This window comes from Thalia democratica, chromosome 5 (assembly GCF_965202585.1).
Source record: "Thalia democratica chromosome 5, ktThaDemo2.hap1.1, whole genome shotgun sequence".
In the NCBI taxonomy this organism is placed as follows: domain Eukaryota; kingdom Metazoa; phylum Chordata; class Thaliacea; order Salpida; family Salpidae; genus Thalia; species Thalia democratica.
The window spans coordinates 36,148,992-36,169,179 of NC_139169.1; the positions used below are offsets into that span (position 1 = coordinate 36,148,992).

Consider the following 20,188-nt stretch of genomic DNA (forward strand, 5'->3'; position numbering starts at 1 on the left):
GAAAAAGAACTACCATAAAAATTAAAAAAGAAAATTGAAAGCATTTTAATAACAGTAACATAGATTTTTGTAAAGTTGTATAGTTAAAACTTGCATTAAAAAAACTTAAAGTATTATTCAGAAAAACTTTAATAAATTTTCAAAAAACTTTTAGAAGTCCTGTATCAAAGATTCTAATAAATCCTTAACTAATTTTGATTAAAAAATACTATCGTATGACTTACAGAAGCTTCTAACCAGTTTAAATGAGTTAACTTAAAGCAATAAGTGGAAATAAACTACTTTTTACTCTAAAAAAACTACTAAAAAATCAAGTTATCAATGTAATTGGAAAGAATACTTTTTGATTAATTAGAGAATTATAAACAATCACTAACAAATGGAAGTTGCTCAGCAGCAACCACCTCTGCAAACCAACGGGAACCACCAGTATGTGGAGGCGCATCAGCAAGTGAAAATTGAGGGGGAGCAACAGGTGAAGCTGGAGAATGTCAAGGAGGAAGATCGCAGAGATTCAGGAAGGAGCCGTGACAGAAAAAGAAGCAGAGACAGGAAAAGGAGTAGGGAGAGGAGGCGCAGCAGAGATCGCAAGAGGAGCAGAGACAGGAAGAAGAGAAGCCGTTCCAGGGAGAGAAGAAGGTTTGAATTACAACTTTTAATTAAATAAAGAATCAATATTTAATAGCTTAAGGTAACTACATAGGTTTATTCTATAACCTAAGTATTCGTTAATTGTCAGCTTTCTAATTTGTAATATTGTGTTCTTAATTTTTTAGATATGCTTACAAAACAGCTTATCAGCTTTTTTATTTTAAATGTTTAGTTTTTATTAGTATAAGCTAAATAATTTTAGTAAATATTTTATTGTGCTTAATTTTGAAATATTTAGTAAACAACAATTAAGGTGAATTACAATTGTTGTATAAGATCAAACTATTAAATGTATATACCTTCTTTTAGCTAGTTTCTAGCTGGAAGCAAATGAGAACAAAATCAAAATAATCAAATTCAGTTTAAAATGTGAAAAATGTAAGTTTTCAGATCACATAATACAAAAATTTTTTTTTTTTTTATCAAGTCAAATTTTTATTTAAATATGTTTTTTATAATTAAACTACAAATAAAAATTTACTTGCAGGAATTAATATTTTTAAGTATGTAAAGACTTTTATAATTTTAAACTATCTTGTGAAGTTTTGTAATACAAAAGTTATCCAAGAGTCTTAAATTGTCTTTTAATTAAAAAAGTGTTTGTGTTTATAAGTTTTATTAACAGTTCAATATTTTTATAGAGCACATATCAAAAAGCGAGGGGTCTCAGTTTTATTATAGATGTTCTTCAAAAATTTTCTCAGAGTGAATATAAACTTTAATTGCTAGGCAATAAAAATGTTGAACTGAATATATATTTTTAAAATTATTAAATATACAAAATAATGAATTAATTTTAATTATTTGCAGTTGTGAAAACGTTATTATCATAGTCACTTACTCAAACTGTTATATTTACAATAAAAATGTTAAAAACCTTAAAACATTAAATTTATCGTTTATTACATAAATTTATTTATTATTTTTATAACACTGATTTAAGTTAACTAAATGTCCTTTGTTCTTTTTATGTCGACTTGAAAAAATAAACTATTATTTTTAAAGATAATTTTTACATTATATACATGAAATTGAGAACTTAAATAACTAGATATTTATGATGGTATATTTGGGGTTTCGTTTCACACAATCAAAACATTAATCATCTTAACAACAATGCGCTTGTTTTTATTTTTAATCAAGTCAATATTTAATTTTAAAAGCATAAACTTTTCCAATCTACAAAGTTTCTAACGGTAGGCGCAAAGCTTACTCTTATTTTAAACTATTGATCAGCATTTATTTGTGGGTTAATGTGGTTTAGTCCACACACGTTTTAAACGGTAAATCAAACAGGCACCGTAGTAGAGACAGGAGCAGAGATCAAAAACATCGTCACCGGAGCAGGTCTTCACGTGAAAAGAGAGAAGATAAAAGACCCAAGCGTGTCAACAAGTTAGTTGGTTGTTGATAGTTAATTCTTAGGCTTGTTTTGTAATGTGTTTGCAATTTATTTTTTCAGTACATTTTTTTTTATTGTGCTGCTAAATAATTAACCAAATATTTTTATGATTAAAATATCAGATAGTTGGATGTAAATAAAATACAATTTTTAAATAAAATAACATAACAAAATCAAAATAAAATACAATTATTTCTAGATACTAGTCATAAACATGTTAACTAAACTAGCTTTTTTAATTTAATATTCTTTACACAAATACTGAGATTGTACCACCACTTCATTTAAATAATCCAAATATTCAACATTCATAATATTTCACACAGATACTGGGACGTACCACCAATCGGTTACGAGCACGTTACAACAGCACAGTATAAAGCGATGCAGGCTGCGGGGCAGATACCAATCATTAACTCGAATGCTTCCGTTTTAGCTGGTGGTACTATACCCAGCGAAAGTTTGGCTAATGTTAGTTTTATCAAATATTTTATAATGTCTGTTTATTAGGTTGCAATTGTATTTGTCGGTTGTTTGCTAACAATTAATTTTAAAACGGTATCAAAACTTGTATCAGGGTTGTTAAAAATTCTGGAATCCTTGAATAACCTAGAGTTAGACAATTTAGGGAAAAAACACCTAGAAAAACCTGGAACTTTGAACAGAAATCACCAAAAAACCTGGATCATTCAACTATTTTTACATGTGAAGTAACATAATTTTGATTTATTACTGAATTTTATTATAAAGATAAAAAACCGTACACAACATCTTCTTAAGAGAAAGATTATTGTACAGTACATAATTAAGGGCATAGAGGGTACTGACGTTTTTTTACTTAAAATAACATTGGATTTTATATGAAAGCTTTAAGTACAAACTACAAGCCAGTTTTTATAGAATTAAAAAATCTTATATAACTTTTGATATATTGTAATTTTCATAAAAAGTTTCCAATACAAACATATGGACCACAAATTTTTCGGGATCAGTTTTCTTGGAAATTTAAAAAATCACTAAAAAACTATCTTCTTCTCATTTTAAGACCATCAAACTTTCAGGAAACGTTCCTTTTATAGTTTAAAAGACTTTGACTCTTGGAATAAAAAAAAATTAGTATGGAAAAAATAGGTGTTTTTTTGCCATTAATTAATTTTTGGTTTTTGTACAAAAATATTTTTATGAAAACAAGTTGGTAAAATGATAATTAATAACAAAATAGTCATCAACATGTCAGTTATTACTCATTAATTTTGACCTGTTCAATCAATATTGATAAAAAAATCCTACAACTTCACACAACAGTTGGCAGTGGCGGGAACGCAGCTCACGAGACAGGCGCGTCGCTTGTACGTCGGAAACATCCCCTTCGGAGTGACCGAGGACGGCATGATGGAGTTCTTCAACAACCAGATGAAGATCACCGGGCTGGCTCAGGCTCCCGGCGATCCCATACTGGCCGTGCAGATCAATTTGGATAAAAATTTTGCTTTTCTTGGTTCGTTGGTTATAATTTATACCTTGCATACACATGTGTTAAATATACCTGTTGTGCAGACCATTTAATATAAATTTTTATTTTGTTGTTTTTTATTTTATTTAAATTTTAACAAGATTTTAACATTTTTAATACTACTAGGTTATTTAATCATATATAAGTTTCAGGGTTGCCACAAGGTCAGAAAAAGTCAGGAAAAACTATAAAAAATGACAAAAGTCAGGAAAAGTCAGCAGAAAATTGGGGTTTTTGAAAAAAAATCAGGAAAAGTCCGGAAATTTGACAAAGATAAAATAAGTCAGATTTTTCAGTTTAAATTTACAAAACTCCTTAAATTCCAAAGCTTTCAAATGGTAAAAATTTAATTAAAAATCCCTTAAAGTCAGACTAAAATTCCAAAACTTCTTAGAAATTTACAAAATTATTTAATTTCCAATGCCTTCATCTTGTATAAATAAATAAAATATCTTTTATAAAACTGCAAAACTTTTCTATTAACATAATGAACAACTACCCTACTTGAACAAGTAGTTTTATAAGTTTTTTAGTATTGATGATCTGTTGCAAGGTCACTTCCATAGTGAAACTGTGATATATACACAAAGATTTATCTGGAATAATTTTGGAATCCAAGTGTTTTTTGTTGAAGTAAATAATTGAGTTCTTTATAATTTAGTAGTTAGTTTAGTATTTTATGTAACAAGTTGATGTGTATACTTTACCTCTATATAGTTTTTTCAAAATTGTTTAAATTTTTGAAATAAGTTATAAGAGAGAGGGGACCAGATGAAAGAAATCATATCTTCATTAGATGAATAGGTTGAAGTGCTAATAAACAAACGGAAAAAATAAATTTTAGTACATATAATAAAAAAAACACTGTTTGATTAAGTTCTTTATTGTTTTAAGGGTTTTTTGTAAAAGTTCGTTATTGTTTTAAGATTTTAGTTGTGAAAGTTCGTTATTATTTTAAGGTTTTTATAGTAAAAGTTCGTTATATGTCGTTTCGTTTATTTAGTTACATTTATGTTAGGAAATGCTAAAAAATTGTGTCTTTTTTCAGACAAGCTGTTTTTGTAAGCTAATATTACAAGTATTTTGCTGATAGAGCTGTTTATTGTAAGTACATCAATCATACACAAATGGTTCAAGTGATGTAATGGAAGTTTGATGATTGAATTCAGCAAAAAAAAAAACTGTTGTTTTAACCTGTATTAAAATTAGATTAAAAGCTTTATATAGTTTCAAGTATTAGATTATGTATTATAGAATAAGTTTTAATTAAGAGTTTGATTTATAAAAGTGAGGAAAATTTTAGTAAAAAGTCAGGAAAAGTCAGGAATTTTTTCTCAGCTTGATCTGTGGCAACCATGAAGTTTAAATTTAGCTACAAAGTTATTCTGGAATAGTCATATTTAAGATTTTCACCCTGAATAGCACTATTAAAGTTACTCGTAGGTATTCGTTTTTTTAGTTTGACCTAACTTTAATAAAAATGTTATCTGGAAACTTTAAAAGGAATTCAGTCTTTCTAGCTAGACGATGCTAGTGTAGTTATTTATACGTTTCGTTAGGAAACTACTTTATTTTTTGGTGATTTGTCTGTTTGAGTGAGAACCCATTATTGAACCACATTGCTGTCAGGTTGACCATTGAAATGATACAAAATGAGTTTATTTCTTTAGGTTTGTTTCAATAATACGTATTTTATTCTCCTCTTACCTCGTTGCTGGTTTGATGTGAAATTATGGGTATAAACCAAATGCTGGGTATTGATATTTGCGCCATCGTTTTTACACATTTCTCTCAGCACCATTTAGATATTTTAGTTTGTGGTTTGAACATTTCTTGTTGCAATGTTTTTTGCTAGATGTTGATTATGATGTGTCATTGTATGCAATGAGTTTATTTTCTTAGAATTTTCTAAAACAAGTCCGTTTCAAAGAGATTATTTTCCAATCACAAAAATCAAATTTACTAATCTTTTGTTACATTTGAATTGGTATTTTATAAATATTTTTCTATTCGCCACAATATTTCTGCACAATAGTTAGACAAGTTGGTAAATTTTCAAAAGTTTAAAAAGTAACATTACAATATATTTATGTATGTGATAATTAATCACAGAGTTCAGATCAGTTGACGAGACTTCGCAGGCTCTGAAATTTGACGGCATCACTTTCATGAGCCAATCGTTGAAGATCAGGAGACCTTCCGACTACAAGCCTCTCACCGGAGCCGACATGGTCGCCCCTGTCGTGACAAATTCTTTCGGGTTGGTTAACACAAGTACTTGTAATGAACATGATAGTTTATTAGAAAATTAGTGCATGTAATCTCTCCTTTGTGTAATAATGTTTAAATGTTGTTTATCAAACAAGTTAAAATTTTCCACTTTGTTGTAGCAAGTTATACCTAAAAGTTGAGCAATGTGTAAGTTTATTTTTATTGAGTATATAAAGGTTGGATCCTGTTAGTTAGTATATACAAGGTTGCCAAAAAGCCAGGAATTTGACAATTAAGGCCAAAAAAATCTAGAATTTCAATTCGAAAAATCTTGTTAAAATCCTGGAATTTTGAACTATTTTCACAAGTAGTAAAATTTTGATTTTGCACAAAAAACTTATAGTATAGATAAAATTTATTGTCATGATCAAAATTTTTTATTAAAAAACACATTTAAAGTAGCTTTACAGTGTTGTTTGATACTACTTAATACAGTTTTTAACCTTAAACTTAGCTTTAAACTAGAAATATACCCATAAACGTTTACTTTTAAAAACCTGGAAGAAATTCAGAAAACCCTGAAGAAATTTCTCAAAAAAATTTGGCAATCCTGTATATATATACATATATATATATATCCAAAAGTACAACAGATTTTAATTGTGTTAAAACTTTATTCCGACTAACGGCATTTCAATAAATTTAAGAACAGATCTACGGAGTCTATAAAATATTAACACACATTAGAAAAAAAGCAGAAAAAGCATGTATAATTATGTATAGTGTTTATGTAGATAGTAACTATAAACAAACTTTATGGTTTAAAAACAAAGTTTGGGATAAAAACATAAAATTGTAAAATTGTCTACAAATATACAAATTTAATAAAAGTAAGCACTAACCTCAAAAAGCTCTAAGAATAGGCAAGTTTTTGAAATGAAAATTAAATTGAGTTGTGCAGAAATGTTACGCCATAATAAATTTAACAAATTGGTGAATAATTTATGCAGCTTAAAAACATAAAGTATTAAATTTGCAAAAGTTTGTGATTGTGAATGTGAGTGTTGTGAAATAAATTAGTACATAAGTAGACAGAGTTATTTAAAGTAGAATCGTCGGTTGTGGGGACAAATATTCGAATAATCTTGCCGCTTATTCAGAAGTAGGTCTTTATCTTCTGCTGCAATTACTGCTCTTTCTGTATTGCAAGTTGGGCAAATTCTACTTACTCCGTTGGATGCATGTTTGATCTTTAAAACAATACTCCACTCCATGTTTGGCCTTTTACCATACCTGTGAAAAAAGCTCCAGACATAATCCGATAAACGCGTGCTTTGTTTTTTATTTATATTTTAAAAAGTATGTTTATGGTTAGCATATCTATCCTTGAAACTATCTGCTGTACTTCCGATATAAATTATATCTGTCTTATAAATTATATCCAAAAGTATAAAGAATCTACTAAACATTATTTGACATTAAAATAAATTCTTTCAAACTATATAAATGAGACTCAATTTTTAGAACAAGATATATTTCATGCTTCTTTCATCAGTTGTATACTAAGCAATAAAAATAAAGTTTGAAATTTAACTTATATAGTGGAAATGCAATCAACGTAATTAATAATAATAAAGCAAAGAGTAATTAACAATACATAAGTACTTATAATTACAATGCAACTAAAAAAAATAATAAAACAGAGCAACAACTTATAAAACAATTTAAGAAAACAACGAAACAGTATAATCCAAATCTTTATGTTTACATAACTTAGGTTTTCTTAATAAAATACAAATAGCCTCAAGTTTAATTAAATCCGAAATGTGAAAACATTTTTTAACAATTTTAAATCTTTTTAAATTATAATTACTAGCACAATCAAGGTTATTTACTAAGTGTTCAGAAATAGCAGATCTTTTTGAAGCATTTATTACTCTAATAGATTTAATTTTCTCATTACTCTTACAAAATTCGTCAATACTTTTTGGAATATGTTCTTTTATTCTTTTGCCAAATTGTCTTGAGGTCATCCCGACATAACTGGCTTCACAGAAGCAGTTAAACTGGTAAACTACCATACTTTGTTTAAATTCTGCTATCGGATCTTTTCCTCCAGGTTTGAACATTGGTTTCGATATAAAAATAACAATTTGCTTAGCCGAATGATACGTCCTACTTACTAATTTACAAATCTCTCTTTCTAACACTCCTGAGTTCTTATTGACATTTTTTTAGTTGCATTGTAATTATAAGTACTTATGTATTGTTAATTACTCTTTGCTTTATTATTATTAATTACGTTGATTGCATTTCCACTATATAAGTTAAATTTCAAACTTTATTTTTATTGCTTAGTATACAATTGATGAAAGAAGCATGAAATATATCTTGTTCTAAAAATTGAGTCTCATTTATATAGTTTGAAAGAATCTACTAAACGTTTTTATACAAAAGTTTACAAAAAAAAAAAACTTCTTATTTTATATAATTAGCTTGACTAGACTAAGTTAATTATTGCCTTCTGATATTGAATGCACTTATTTTCCCACATTTTATAACTTTAAAAAGGACATGTAAATTGGTATAGAAGTTAGTTAAAAAATTAAAGTATTATAGTGATAGAGGACCTGAGGACTCATTATATAAACTAAGTATTACTATAAAAAGCCAACCTTGCTAATAGATTCTAAATAGGATCTATTTGTGATATTTACTTAAGTACTGTTCAACAAGTTTTAAAATTTATTACACTTTAATATATACAAAGTAAACACATACTATAAATAATACATAAACATAATAGTTGATTAAATAATACTCAGCTTAAAAAGAGTTAACAGGTGGCTTCGGCTCACCATTCTACCAAAAGCAACGTTTATTCAAAGTTAACATATTTAAGCATTGAGAAATTAATCTTTTTTTTGCAATATCTTCTCTTATACAATTAAGAAAGCAGTGAAGCATGCATTACTGCTACAGTATAATTGAACTTGATATAACAATTTTTAGGACCAAAGTTACAATGGTTTACTTCAGTTTTTTGCACCTTAGCTAAACTCATATTCAACAATATTATAAATACATAAATTGTATTTCTAAAATATTCTTATAATTTATGAAAATAACTTCGATTAAACACACCAATCGACAAAATATTCGTGACATCTAGATAATATATATAGAAAAATATTACACGAAATATGTTTAATGTTTAGATAGTATTTATCAAAGTAATTCACAAAGAATTTTTAATATTTACATATAACTTATAATGTAATATTCCAGTTCTAACTAAACTCACCAATTCACAAAAAATTGTAATATTAACAAAAAAATATATAATAAAATCTATTTTTTACAGTACTCTTTCTTTACTAACATATGCTTCGCTAGGATCTTTATTAACAAACGATTAGCTTCAAGTTATGAACATTTGAAAAATAACAATAATTTTTTCACAAAATATTACTTGTAGTCAATAACAACTTTTTACATGGTAAACAGACAAATATATTAATTACACATAATACTCTAATAATTTTTAATATTTGTATATTTTTTCAGTTTAAACACCCCGATGGTAGCAGACTCGCAGAACAAATTGTTCATCGGAAGCTTGCCAGTTTACTTGAACGACGACCAAGTCAAAGAGCTTTTGATTTCGTTCGGGCCGCTGAGAGCTTTCAATCTCGTGAAGGACGCAAACAACAGCAGTTCCAAAGGGTGAGCTATGAAAATTTCTTTATCAGATTCTCTTAAAAATGTTGCACTTCTTTTGCTGCAAAGTAGAGTAAAAGTAAAATTTTACTTGATTAATTAAAAGAACTACAATATACTCGTCAACAGTAACAACCTTTATGAATAAATCTAAAAGTTTTGATTTAGGCATTGTCCTTTATTAAGGTCTATACTAGGGGTGGGCAATAATTTCAGTTTTCTAACCAGATGTGGAAAATTTAGTCCTTGGTCGGCCGAAGCATTTCAATTTAATTTAGTTCACGAAAATAACTTTATTAGTTTCATTTTTGTTTTTATTTTTTAACTATATCTAGTAAAAGTTTCAAAATTTGGTTTAGCGGGCTAAATTTACGTGCCCGAGGGATGGAAATTTTAAAAATAAATTTTCAAAAGCCGTATGTGGCCCACCCTTAGTCTAAACCAGGGTTTACAGAACTTTTTTTCATAAGGCCCCCTAGTTATGACTCATGGGCCCCCTGTGGCCCCTTTGCTGCTCATGGCCCCCAAGGAGGCCACTTAGCCCACTTTGTAAAACTTTGGCCAATACTTGAAGGATTGCCACACACTTAGAATGACTCAGGCCAACTCAGACTGGTTTGATTTTTTTAAACTCAGGCTTGTTTAATTTTGACTAGATAAGTTTTTTTTTCCTAATTTTTAGGTTAGTTTTTTTATATGAAACTTTTCCTTCTTGAAAGTTATGTTTTTATTGAGAACTTTTGTTATTATTGCATTGTTTTTAGATATTTAAGCTTGACCAATAGTAATATTATTCAGTTTTTGGCTTATATCAATTCGCTTTTTCTGTTTTATCTTTATCTCAGTCCAACTCAAGCTACTTAAGTGAAATTCAGGCTAATTTTTAGTCACTAACAAGCTGGCTTTTTGCCTTTTAGAGTGGTAACTGTGTATTTATTGTAACAGTTAATATTTGACAAGGTGCTTTTAAATGTTACAACTCTATTTTGTAGATACAAAAACTAATGAGTTACAGATTCGGCATAAAGTTTTTATTATTATTTTCCACACACAGATACCTACAATGTTACAGATTTAATAAAGAAAAATTAGTTGATATTTATTTTTAAGGGCATAGGGGGGTTGAAATTTTTATTTTTACTGAAAATAACATTGAGTCCTATATGAAAGCTTAAAGTACAAACTACAAGCCAGGTTTTATAGAATTAAAAATATTATTTAACTTTTGAGATATTGTAATTTTTATAAAAAGTTTCCGATACAAACGTATAAGCCGCAAGTTTTTCGGGGTCATTTTATCGGAAATTTAAAAAACCACTAAAAACTTATCTTCTCCTTCATTTTTTGAGATAGAGACCTCAAATTTTCAGGAAACGTTCCTTTTATAGTTTAAAAGACTTTGAATTTTGGAATTCTAAAGGTAATACTGAAAAATAAAATTGTTAGATAAAAAAACAAAAAAAAGGTGGTTTTGTTTTATTAAAAATGTTATTTTATAAAATTAGAAAAAAATTCCTGCATTCAATCTTTTAAAAATTTAATAATACACTTTTTGTGAAAATTTGAAGAAGATTGCTTAAAAAATGAAGGAGGAGATAGATTTTTAGTGAAATGATCTTTTTTCGCGTTTTTAGTTTGCGCCTTCCATTAAGAACCAATTGAGGTCACCGACTTTGACTGCACATATCTCAAAAATTACTTTGAATTTTTTCAAACGGTTAAAAATGTCTGCTAGCTCGTATAAAACTCTACAAAATAAGATCAACTTGTGAAAATCAAGGTGCTTATGCCTTAAGCATATACGCTTTTGCTGAATATGTAGATTACACTGTAGTTTATGTAATAAAATGAATCAAAATAATCTTATCTCAGATACGCTTTTGCTGAGTACGCCGATGCGAATGTGACAGATAACGCCATAGCCGGGTTGAACGGTATGCAGTTGGGCGATAAGAAATTGATCGTGCAAAGAGCTTCCGTCGGCGCGAAAAACAACCCGGCAGCAATGATGAACGTTCCCGTACAACTACAAGTTTGTTTAAAATATTCCTAATTCGATGAATGTTTCTGCTAAATTGCTAGTTAATTATTTGAAGAAAGGTTTCTTTGGTTGTCAATTTAAAGTTTTCTAGCTGTTTAATTAGAATGTTTGAATATTTTTTTAAATTTCGATAACCCTGATCAAGTTGCTGTAATTTTATCCTGTATTTGAAAATCTATCACATCACTGCATACATAGGAAAAAGTATTATACTACATAAAAAATCTGTAAAAAAAGTTATAACTCTGAAACAATAGATTCATTTGGTTTTTGTTTTTTATGATTCTTGGAATTAAATTTCGTCTATTTAAAGTTTCAATACATAGTTTTTTTTTGTATTTTACTGTTATTCGCAAGTTAATCTATTGTTTTTTGTATATAAATTAAATGACCACTATAAATTTGATTGAAACAAATGTGCTCTTTTTAAACTTTCTTTTCTCAATATTGAACGAAAGTTGAAAAGTAAAATGTTAGGAGGGTCTACAGTTGCTAGAAGTAAGTTTAAGTATATAATGTGTTTATTCTCTTCTTGTAAAAATAAAGATATGTGCTTATATGATAAGTACCCTAATTGTAAAGTGAAAACTTTAAATTTTTTGAAAATCAAGTAACTCCGCCAAAAATGTACAATCACAAATTTTATTCTTCATAAACTTTTTTTTAAAGTTTTGCTCCGTTTCTCAAACTTGCATTCAGAACATTTTTATTTATTTATATTTAACTTATATTTAACTAGTTATAAGTGCATGACAAATAAGAGCACCTGTTAGCAATCATGATCGTCACCTGATACAAAATCCCCTGTTCAGATACCGGGAATGGTGAGCGTGGGAGCAGGTCCGGCGACGAAAGTGCTTTGCTTGATGAACATGGTGACTTGCGACGAGTTGTTGGACGACGAAGAGTACGACGACATTCTGGAAGACGTCAAAGATGAATGTAGCAAATTGGGAAAGGTCAATATCGTTTAAGTATAACATATTTTAACAAAGAAAGTAACTATAATGTATATTTTTTTTGCTTTGAGAATTTGAATGAAATATTTTGTAGTAAAGCAAAATATATGAAAAGTATGACACTATTTACTTCTCAATAATACTTGAGATGCTGCATAATTTTTTAACTGTATCCATTATTAGTTTTTTATGTTGAGAACTTATAAAAATTGGTATTATCGTTAGCATACGAAGTAAATGGATAACATGTATCATAATTTTTACTTCTACTTTTATTTATCTCTAATCTTCACAGTTGGTGTCATTGGAAATTCCCAGGCCCCGTCCAGGCGTGACCGAAAGCGAAGGAATCGGAAAAATATTTGTCGAGTTCGCCACCGAAAGAGACTGCCAGTCCGCGTCGAACGCCCTGTCGGGCAGAAAGTTCGCCAACAGAGTGGTGCTGACCTCCTTCTACGACCCTGAGTTGTACCACACCAGAAGGTTCGAGTGACGAAAACGACCATTTTTGTTGCGTGAAAAAATTTGGCGCCAAAATTCACCCGCGCAATCTTTTGATTTTAAACTGTTGATTTTTGAATACGTATTCTATAGTGTTAGTGAGCTTTGTTTTTATCATAATTAATTTTGTTAATTAATGGATTCTAGTATATAAGTTAATTTAACATTAACTCTGTTTTAATATTTTAAAAATCTGTTTTTATTCTGAATGCGGAAAAAAAGCATGTTTAATAAGATGTAATGTTGTAAAATAAAAAATTTTATCACACAAATTTTTGTTTTAATGAAAATAATTTAACATTAATAAGATAATGATAAACATAATATAGCAAAAAATAAATTACCGTTCCTACAAACTGTTTAAAATAAATCTTACAGTTCTTAAAGTTTAAAACACTTAGTTAGCTTCAAACATTAATTTTACATAATATAATATTTATCAAGTAAAATTTGTATTGAAGTAAGGTCAAGATTGTTAAACTGTTATACTATAACATTTAATTTTTATGAATTTTCGATGACAAATTACTGGACTATTTTTATGATATGCAGTTATCACTATTTAGTTTAATTGTTTTATTTTTTATAAATCTCTCAACAAATTTTCGTTTTAATTGTGTTATTGAGGTCTCGTATTTTTGTCTTAAAGTAACTTTAGTTAAGTTAGTATTGCTTCTAGATCAGGGTTTCCCAAAGTGAGCCAAGTGGCCCCCTAGGGGGCCATGACAGATACTCAGGGGGCCAAGAGCAGCAAAGGGGGAAGAGGGGGGGCCATGAGCAGTAAAGGAGCCACAGGGGGACCATGAGGCCATAACATGAAACTTACACTAGACATTCTCGACTTGCAGATGAAGAGCAAAAAAAAAAAAAAAGGTCTCAGGTTTATTTTATGTTCGTTTAGAAACTTACACTATATATTCTTGAGTTGCAGATGAAGAGCAAAAAAAAAAAAAAAGTTTAGGTTTATTTTATTTAGTTTAGAAACTTACACTAGATATTCTTGAGTTGCAGATGAAGAGCAAAAAAAAATAAAAAAGGTCTTTTTATCGTAGTTTATGAGTAATCTTGTTGAAGGGGGCCATTGCTTTTTTATTTTTTATAAAGGGGACCATTTGCAAAAAAGTTTGGGAAACCCTGTTCTAGATTAATGTTTCTAAATTGTCCTCCTGTAAAATTTGCATATTTTTTTTAACTAGGATAGTTTGTAAAGAACTAAACAGCTATTACTACAGATTGAAAAAATAATTTTGTACAAAAATCTTTTTTTTATCGATAACTCCAACTAAAAACAGTAATTATGTAAGACTGTTTTTCATTTTGCGCAGGGTTTCCCAAAGTGGGCCATAAGCTGTAAGAGGGTCAAAGGAGGGGCCATTAGTGAGCCTTTTCAATTTTTTGGCAGTCTTTAAAAATTACGTAAGTTTTTGCAACAGTGATTTTACAACTTTAATTTTTGGCCCTGGGTTTAGATTAAAAATGCACTTTGCATAAGTAAATTCTAGAAATAATTTTGTGCTTAGGTCAGATATTTTTTGCCTACTTTATTTACAGTCAATGATAACAATGGTTAAAAGACCTTACTTTGAATTAAAATAAGAAATGTACAGTCTAAAAATGTTGCTTTAAATAAAGTTAAGCATCAGCTGCTTAGTTTTTAAACTTAAAACAGTTTAATTTTATAAGGTAATGTGGAATACAAGAATGTTACTTATATAAAGATAATTTTATTTGTTTATTAAAACTGCAAATAAATAAATATTTTGTAAAAGATTTGAAATAACACAGGATGACTTAAGACAGTTTAAGCTGGCTCAGGATAATTCTTGCTCACATAGGACAGTTTTTTGACTAAATAGAGGGGTTTACTGAATTCTTTTCTTCTATTTATAGCTGTTATTGATTTTTCTTATAAAATCAATTCGAGTCAGACTAACTTGATCTAACTTTAAGTGGCCACACCCTTTAACAGACATTCTTTAGAATTTTTTTGGTACTTTGATTGCTTGAGTATTTTACAGTTTAATACTACGTATAGTATACTATAACCTATAGTATTGTTCTTAGGGTTGCACAATTATTTTAGATTCTGAAAAAACTAATTAAGATGCCATATTTAAAAAAATAATATTTTTTTGGGAAAATGAAATGTTCTTGTAAACTTTAAAATACCTATAGATAGACCTTTTTATTCATGTTACAAAATTTTAAATACTTTTTAAGATATGGCTAAAATAAATTTTAAACTATAACAATTTTTCGAAATATTTTTTAATAAAGATTTTTTCAACGCTTAAGTTTAAACTTTTGTAAAATCATACATTTAAGAAGCATGTTCAAGTCCGACAGATTTCCGTCGACTGTAATTTAATCTAAACAGATTGTTTAGACATCAGCATAAACTTAAGTAGTAAAACCTTCTCACCATATAAAAAGGATGGATCAAAAGTAAAATACATAAATAATGGGTCTTATCATCCTAAAATATTAAGAAAAGGTATAAGCTCAATGGTTAAAAACTGACTAATCAAACTCTCTAGTAATAAGAAAACATTTAATAGCATAAAAAAAAGAATATAATGATGCACTAATTTCAAGCGGGCAGGATAAGCTAAAAGACTACGATAAAAACGATAGGAATTCTAACAGTAAAATATCTTTAAGAAAAATCATACATTTCTACCCTCCGTTTTGAAATTATGTAAAAACCAATTAAGGAAGAAATTTTTGGATATTTTTCGTCTACACTTTCCAAAAAATAGTAAGTTTCATAATATTTTTAACAGGAACGCATTCAAAACTTATATTCTATTTGAATAAGGTTTATGTTAAGTAAAAACTTGAAATGTCAAATGAAAATGGAATTAAAATGCTGATTGAAAATTCCAAGATTGGAAAACAATTGAAAGAGAAACTTATAGCATTCGGAGCTCAAAAGGATATGGAGTTTAGTTCACTCCAAAATGATATTTGCAAATTAAAAAATGATTACACTGAGAAAAGCTTGAGTCTAGAACAAAGATTGGTTAAGTTGAAAAATGATGATTGCACATGTGAAAAAAGTTTTAGCCTTGACAAAAAATATACTGTAATTGAACAAAAAATTAGTGATTTACAGACATCATTCCTACAGTTTAAACAAGAATTTTCTACAAAATTTGATAAGTTCCAAACAAAGTTCCTGACCTACGCTGATACAGTTCGATTGAACAAACCAGCTGAGTTTTTCACAGATATAAGTACAAAATTGAGTTTGGTTACCAAAAAAATTGAAGCTCAAAGTGATGAAAAATTAAAAGAAAAAAAGGCACTCAATGTAATTGTATTCAATATTCCAGAATCAGAAAATCCTAGTAGCTCACTTGAAAATTCAAAAAAAGATTTAAATACTATTCAAGAAATTTTGGGAGTACATAAAATTATTAAATCTGAATTCAACTCATTGTACAGAATTGGAAAAATTATCAAGAATAGATGCAGACCAATTATAATTAAGCTCAACAGTTTGGAAGCTAAGCAGAGACTTTTAAAGTTGAGAAATTTAAAAGTTATTAGGAAAGGAAAAGAAAACGCAATATATATTAATCCCGATAGAACGGTTTCAGAGCTTTTGGCTTTTAAAAAATTGCGAGAAGAGTTAAAAATAAAACAAAAACTAGCTGATGATAAAAATCTGAGAGTACAATATGTGATAAGAAACAACAAAATAGTTGAGAAAATACAGCAGCCCTTTCGTTACACCACCCTGGAACTCTGGGGTTAGTGTTAATTGTAACAACTTTGTTAAAAACTTTAATATATTTAGTCATACTGTTAATTCTGATAGTAATTGTAGTGACTTTTTTCTTAATAATAGTACTGTTAGTTCTTTAAAAAATAAGTGTGCTGAAGCCTTAAACACAAATTTTCTCAATAGGTCAAAGTCTAGTAAAAATTTTATAATAAAAATTTCCTATACAAATATTAGATCTATCTTAAACAAAATAAGTTTTGTTGAGTTTCATATGTGCACAAACAACATAGACTTATTTTTCTTTACTGAAACTTGGTTAAATCCTAACATTATCAATTCTATTTTTTGTCCATCTGGTTATAACGTTATTCGTAATGATAGATTGAGCAGGGGGGGAGGCGTTGCTGTCTTTGTTAAAAATTATTTAAAAATTATTGAAGTTAAAAGTGAATCTATTGCTTTTGACGGTTTTGAATTTATATGCTTTGATTTAATTCTCAACGGATTAAAGTTAAGATTTTTATGTATTTATATTCCTCCAAATCTTTCTAAATCTATAAAGATTGTATCAAACATGATTGACCTTATTAAACATTTCACACCAAAAAAATTTTCTTTCTATATTATTGGTGACTTTAATTTTCCCAATATTGATTGGAGTTTTCCGAGCTCAACTTTCAATGAATGTAATAAAATTTTTATTAAGTTTTGTTCAGAAAACTATTTAACTCAAATTATTGATTCACCTACACATAAAGACGATGGTATTCTTGATTTAGTGCTTTGTAATTGCATGGGAATGGATAGAATTAAATTTCATTCAGTAGATTCACCTTTAACTAATACTAATGACCATTCCCTTATATCTTTTGGCATTAGTGTTAAAAAGAGCATGAAATCAGCTACTGTGACACTTTACCCAGATTTTTCCAGAGCGGATTTTAAGTGTATCAACGAATATTTGTCAAGTATAGATTGGAAATTTATTTATAATAAATCAGAGAATTTACAGGAGTTTTATGATAAATTTGTTAACATTATTAATCTTACAATCAAAAAATTTGTACCCTTGAAGAAGAAAAATAGAAAACGTAAGATATATCCTTCTAATTTAAAAAAGCTACTAAAAGAAAAGCAAAAACTATACAAAAAATGCAAGTTAGATCAGCAGATTACTGAAAAATACAAGCTAGTTTCAAAAGCATACGAAAAAGCTGTAAAAAATTTCGACATACAACATGAAAAAAGCTTCTGTCAAAATACTAATTCAAAAAAATTTTATTCTTTTGTAAAATCAAAGCTAAATCTATCACCTTCCTTTCCTCTTTTACTTGATGAAAATAACTTACCATTAATTTCCGACTTTGATAAAGCCTCTTATTTTAACAAATCATTCCAAAAAGTATTTAGTAAAGATTATGAAGATGAACATTTTATACTTATTGATAAGAGTTGTCCTGAAATGCATGATTTTTTTATTAGTAATAATGAAATAATTGAATCTGTAAATCATTTAAAAGATAAAATACTCAGAACAGCAGAAAATATACCTTCGTATTTTTTAAAACGAACAATTAGCTCTCTCATTTTCCCAATCTCGTTAATTTTTAATTGCTCTTTAGCAACATCTTTTATACCAAGGCAATGGAAAATATCTTATATTATACCAATATTCAAAAAAGGAAACAAAAATAATCCATTAAACTATAGACCAATTTCACTAACTAGTAGCTTTTGCAGATCTTTTGAACACATAATTTCACTAAAAATACTTAATCATCTTTTCTTAAATAATCTTATTTCTCCGAAACAATTTGGTTTTCTTCCTAAACGAACTTCATGTATTCAATTATTGGATTGCCTTCATTCATGGTTAGTATCTTTTTTTACCAATAAATCTATCAATGTAATTTATACAGACATTCAGAAAGCGTTTGACTCTGTCTCTCATTTTAAGTTAATTAAAACTTTATCTCAATACAAAACTAATAGAAATATAGTTAAATGGTTCAAAGAATTTCTTCAGGAAAGAACACAAAGAGTAGTTATCGGTAACACGTTCTCAGAATCCTTACCAATTTTTAGTGGAGTTCCGCAAAGAGGGGTTATAGGTCCACTGTTATTTATAATTTATATAAATAATATAGCCTTAGAGGTTGACTCTAATAGCAACATTAAGCTTTTTGCAGACGACACAAAAATATTTAGCCAATCTAATTTAGTTTTACAAAAATCTTTAGATAAAATCTACCATTGGTTAAAAGAAAGGAAATTAATCCTAAATCCCAGCAAATGTCATGTTTTAAATATTCGCAAAAGTACACCTATTCCAGCGTTTGATTTTAAAATAAACAATGCAATCTTACCTAAAACTGAGGTATTTAAAGACCTTGGAATTTTTATTTCAGATAATTTAAAATGGAACCATCATATTAACTTTATTTACCGTACTGCATCAACTTTATCTTTTCAAGTTCTAAAAAGCTTTATATCTACGGATTTGGTAATTCTTAAGAAACTGTACCTAGTTTACATCCGTCCTAAGATGGAATACAACACACCTTTAATGTCTCCATATTCTATAAAAGACATCAACCAACTAGAATCTATTCAAAGAAAATTTACGAGATTAATCTTTAATCGGTGCAACATTTCATATACGTCTTACATAGACAGACTAACAAAGCTTAATATAAAAACTTTAGAGTACAGAAGACTTGAATTTGATCTAATTACTTTTTTTAAACTGATTAACAATGAAACTACTATTGATTCTCAAACTTTCTTTAAACCTTATGAAAATAATTACTCACTCAGAGGTAATAATAGAAAATATACATGCAAATATCATTTTAACTATGTTGGTTGGCACAAATCTTTTTTCTATCGTTCGGTGAAAATGTGGAACAAACTTCCAAATGAACTAGTATCGTGCAAAAATCTTAAACATTTTCGATTAAACTTAAAAAGATTTGATTTAAATAAAATATTTACCAGTAAAATTTATAAGTGATTAGTTTTGTTCATCTCTTTAGCCATTGATTTGGTGTGTGGTATGTAGTTTATTGGTAGTTTAATCTGTAAGCTACACCTTCCCCTTATAGATTTTAGGTACTTTTCAACTTTGATTTTTTGGAAGGGCTGTTGTTAATGTGCTTTGGGCTTTAGATTTTGAAACTATTGGATATTCAGTTGATTCCTAAGCTAGATTTGTGAACTGTTGCTGCCAAATTTTTGAAGTGATTTTTGACTGAATTTGCCGTCATAACGAGTGGCAAGTAGTAGCTAAGATGAATGTTCTTCAAGATGAAGACAGCTTCTGAAGATTTGACAGAAATGCTTGTTACAGGGATTTGTTGCTTTGGAACGTATAATTGGAGATTGGTGACTTTGGATTTGTTGAATATTTTGTTGTGAAAGTTTTAATTTATTTAGTTTTTGCCTTGTATAAGTTTTATTT

At 28.3% G+C, this 20,188-nt stretch overlaps 1 protein-coding gene across 3 annotated transcripts; it reads left to right on the forward strand.

The window, feature by feature from the left end:
- The first annotated feature begins 360 nt into the window (after window positions 1-360).
- On the forward strand, window positions 361-13,332 carry LOC145836012 (splicing factor U2AF 65 kDa subunit-like). 3 transcript variants are annotated; one of them, XM_082943798.1, is made up of 10 exons: window positions 606-639; window positions 961-1,029; window positions 1,948-2,046; window positions 2,380-2,524; window positions 3,359-3,551; window positions 5,679-5,826; window positions 9,345-9,503; window positions 11,370-11,529; window positions 12,351-12,497; window positions 12,793-13,327. In XM_082943798.1, coding segments are annotated over exons 2-10 (1,251 nt in total). In that variant the 5' UTR covers window positions 606-639; window positions 961-1,027; the 3' UTR covers window positions 12,991-13,327. The 3 variants fall into 3 exon arrangements, with proteins under 3 accessions (XP_082799923.1, XP_082799922.1, XP_082799924.1); XM_082943797.1 differs by lacking the exon at window positions 961-1,029 and having other exon boundaries at window positions 361-639; window positions 12,816-13,332; XM_082943796.1 differs by lacking the exon at window positions 961-1,029 and having other exon boundaries at window positions 361-639; window positions 12,793-13,328.
- Window positions 13,333-20,188: the final 6,856 nt, after the last annotated feature.

What these genes read in the sequence shown, in the direction of transcription:
- LOC145836012 (XM_082943796.1), top strand. Translation starts at nt 380, where the DNA reads ATGGAAGTTGCTCAGCAGCAACCACCTCTGCAAACCAACGGGAACCAC. An exon ending in GTCGTGACAAATTCTTTCGG is followed by an intron (nt 5,827 to 9,344) that starts GTTGGTTAACAC and finishes ATATTTTTTCAG; the next exon opens with TTTAAACACCCCGATGGTAG. An exon ending in ACGTTCCCGTACAACTACAA is followed by an intron (nt 11,530 to 12,350) that starts GTTTGTTTAAAA and finishes TCCCCTGTTCAG; the next exon opens with ATACCGGGAATGGTGAGCGT.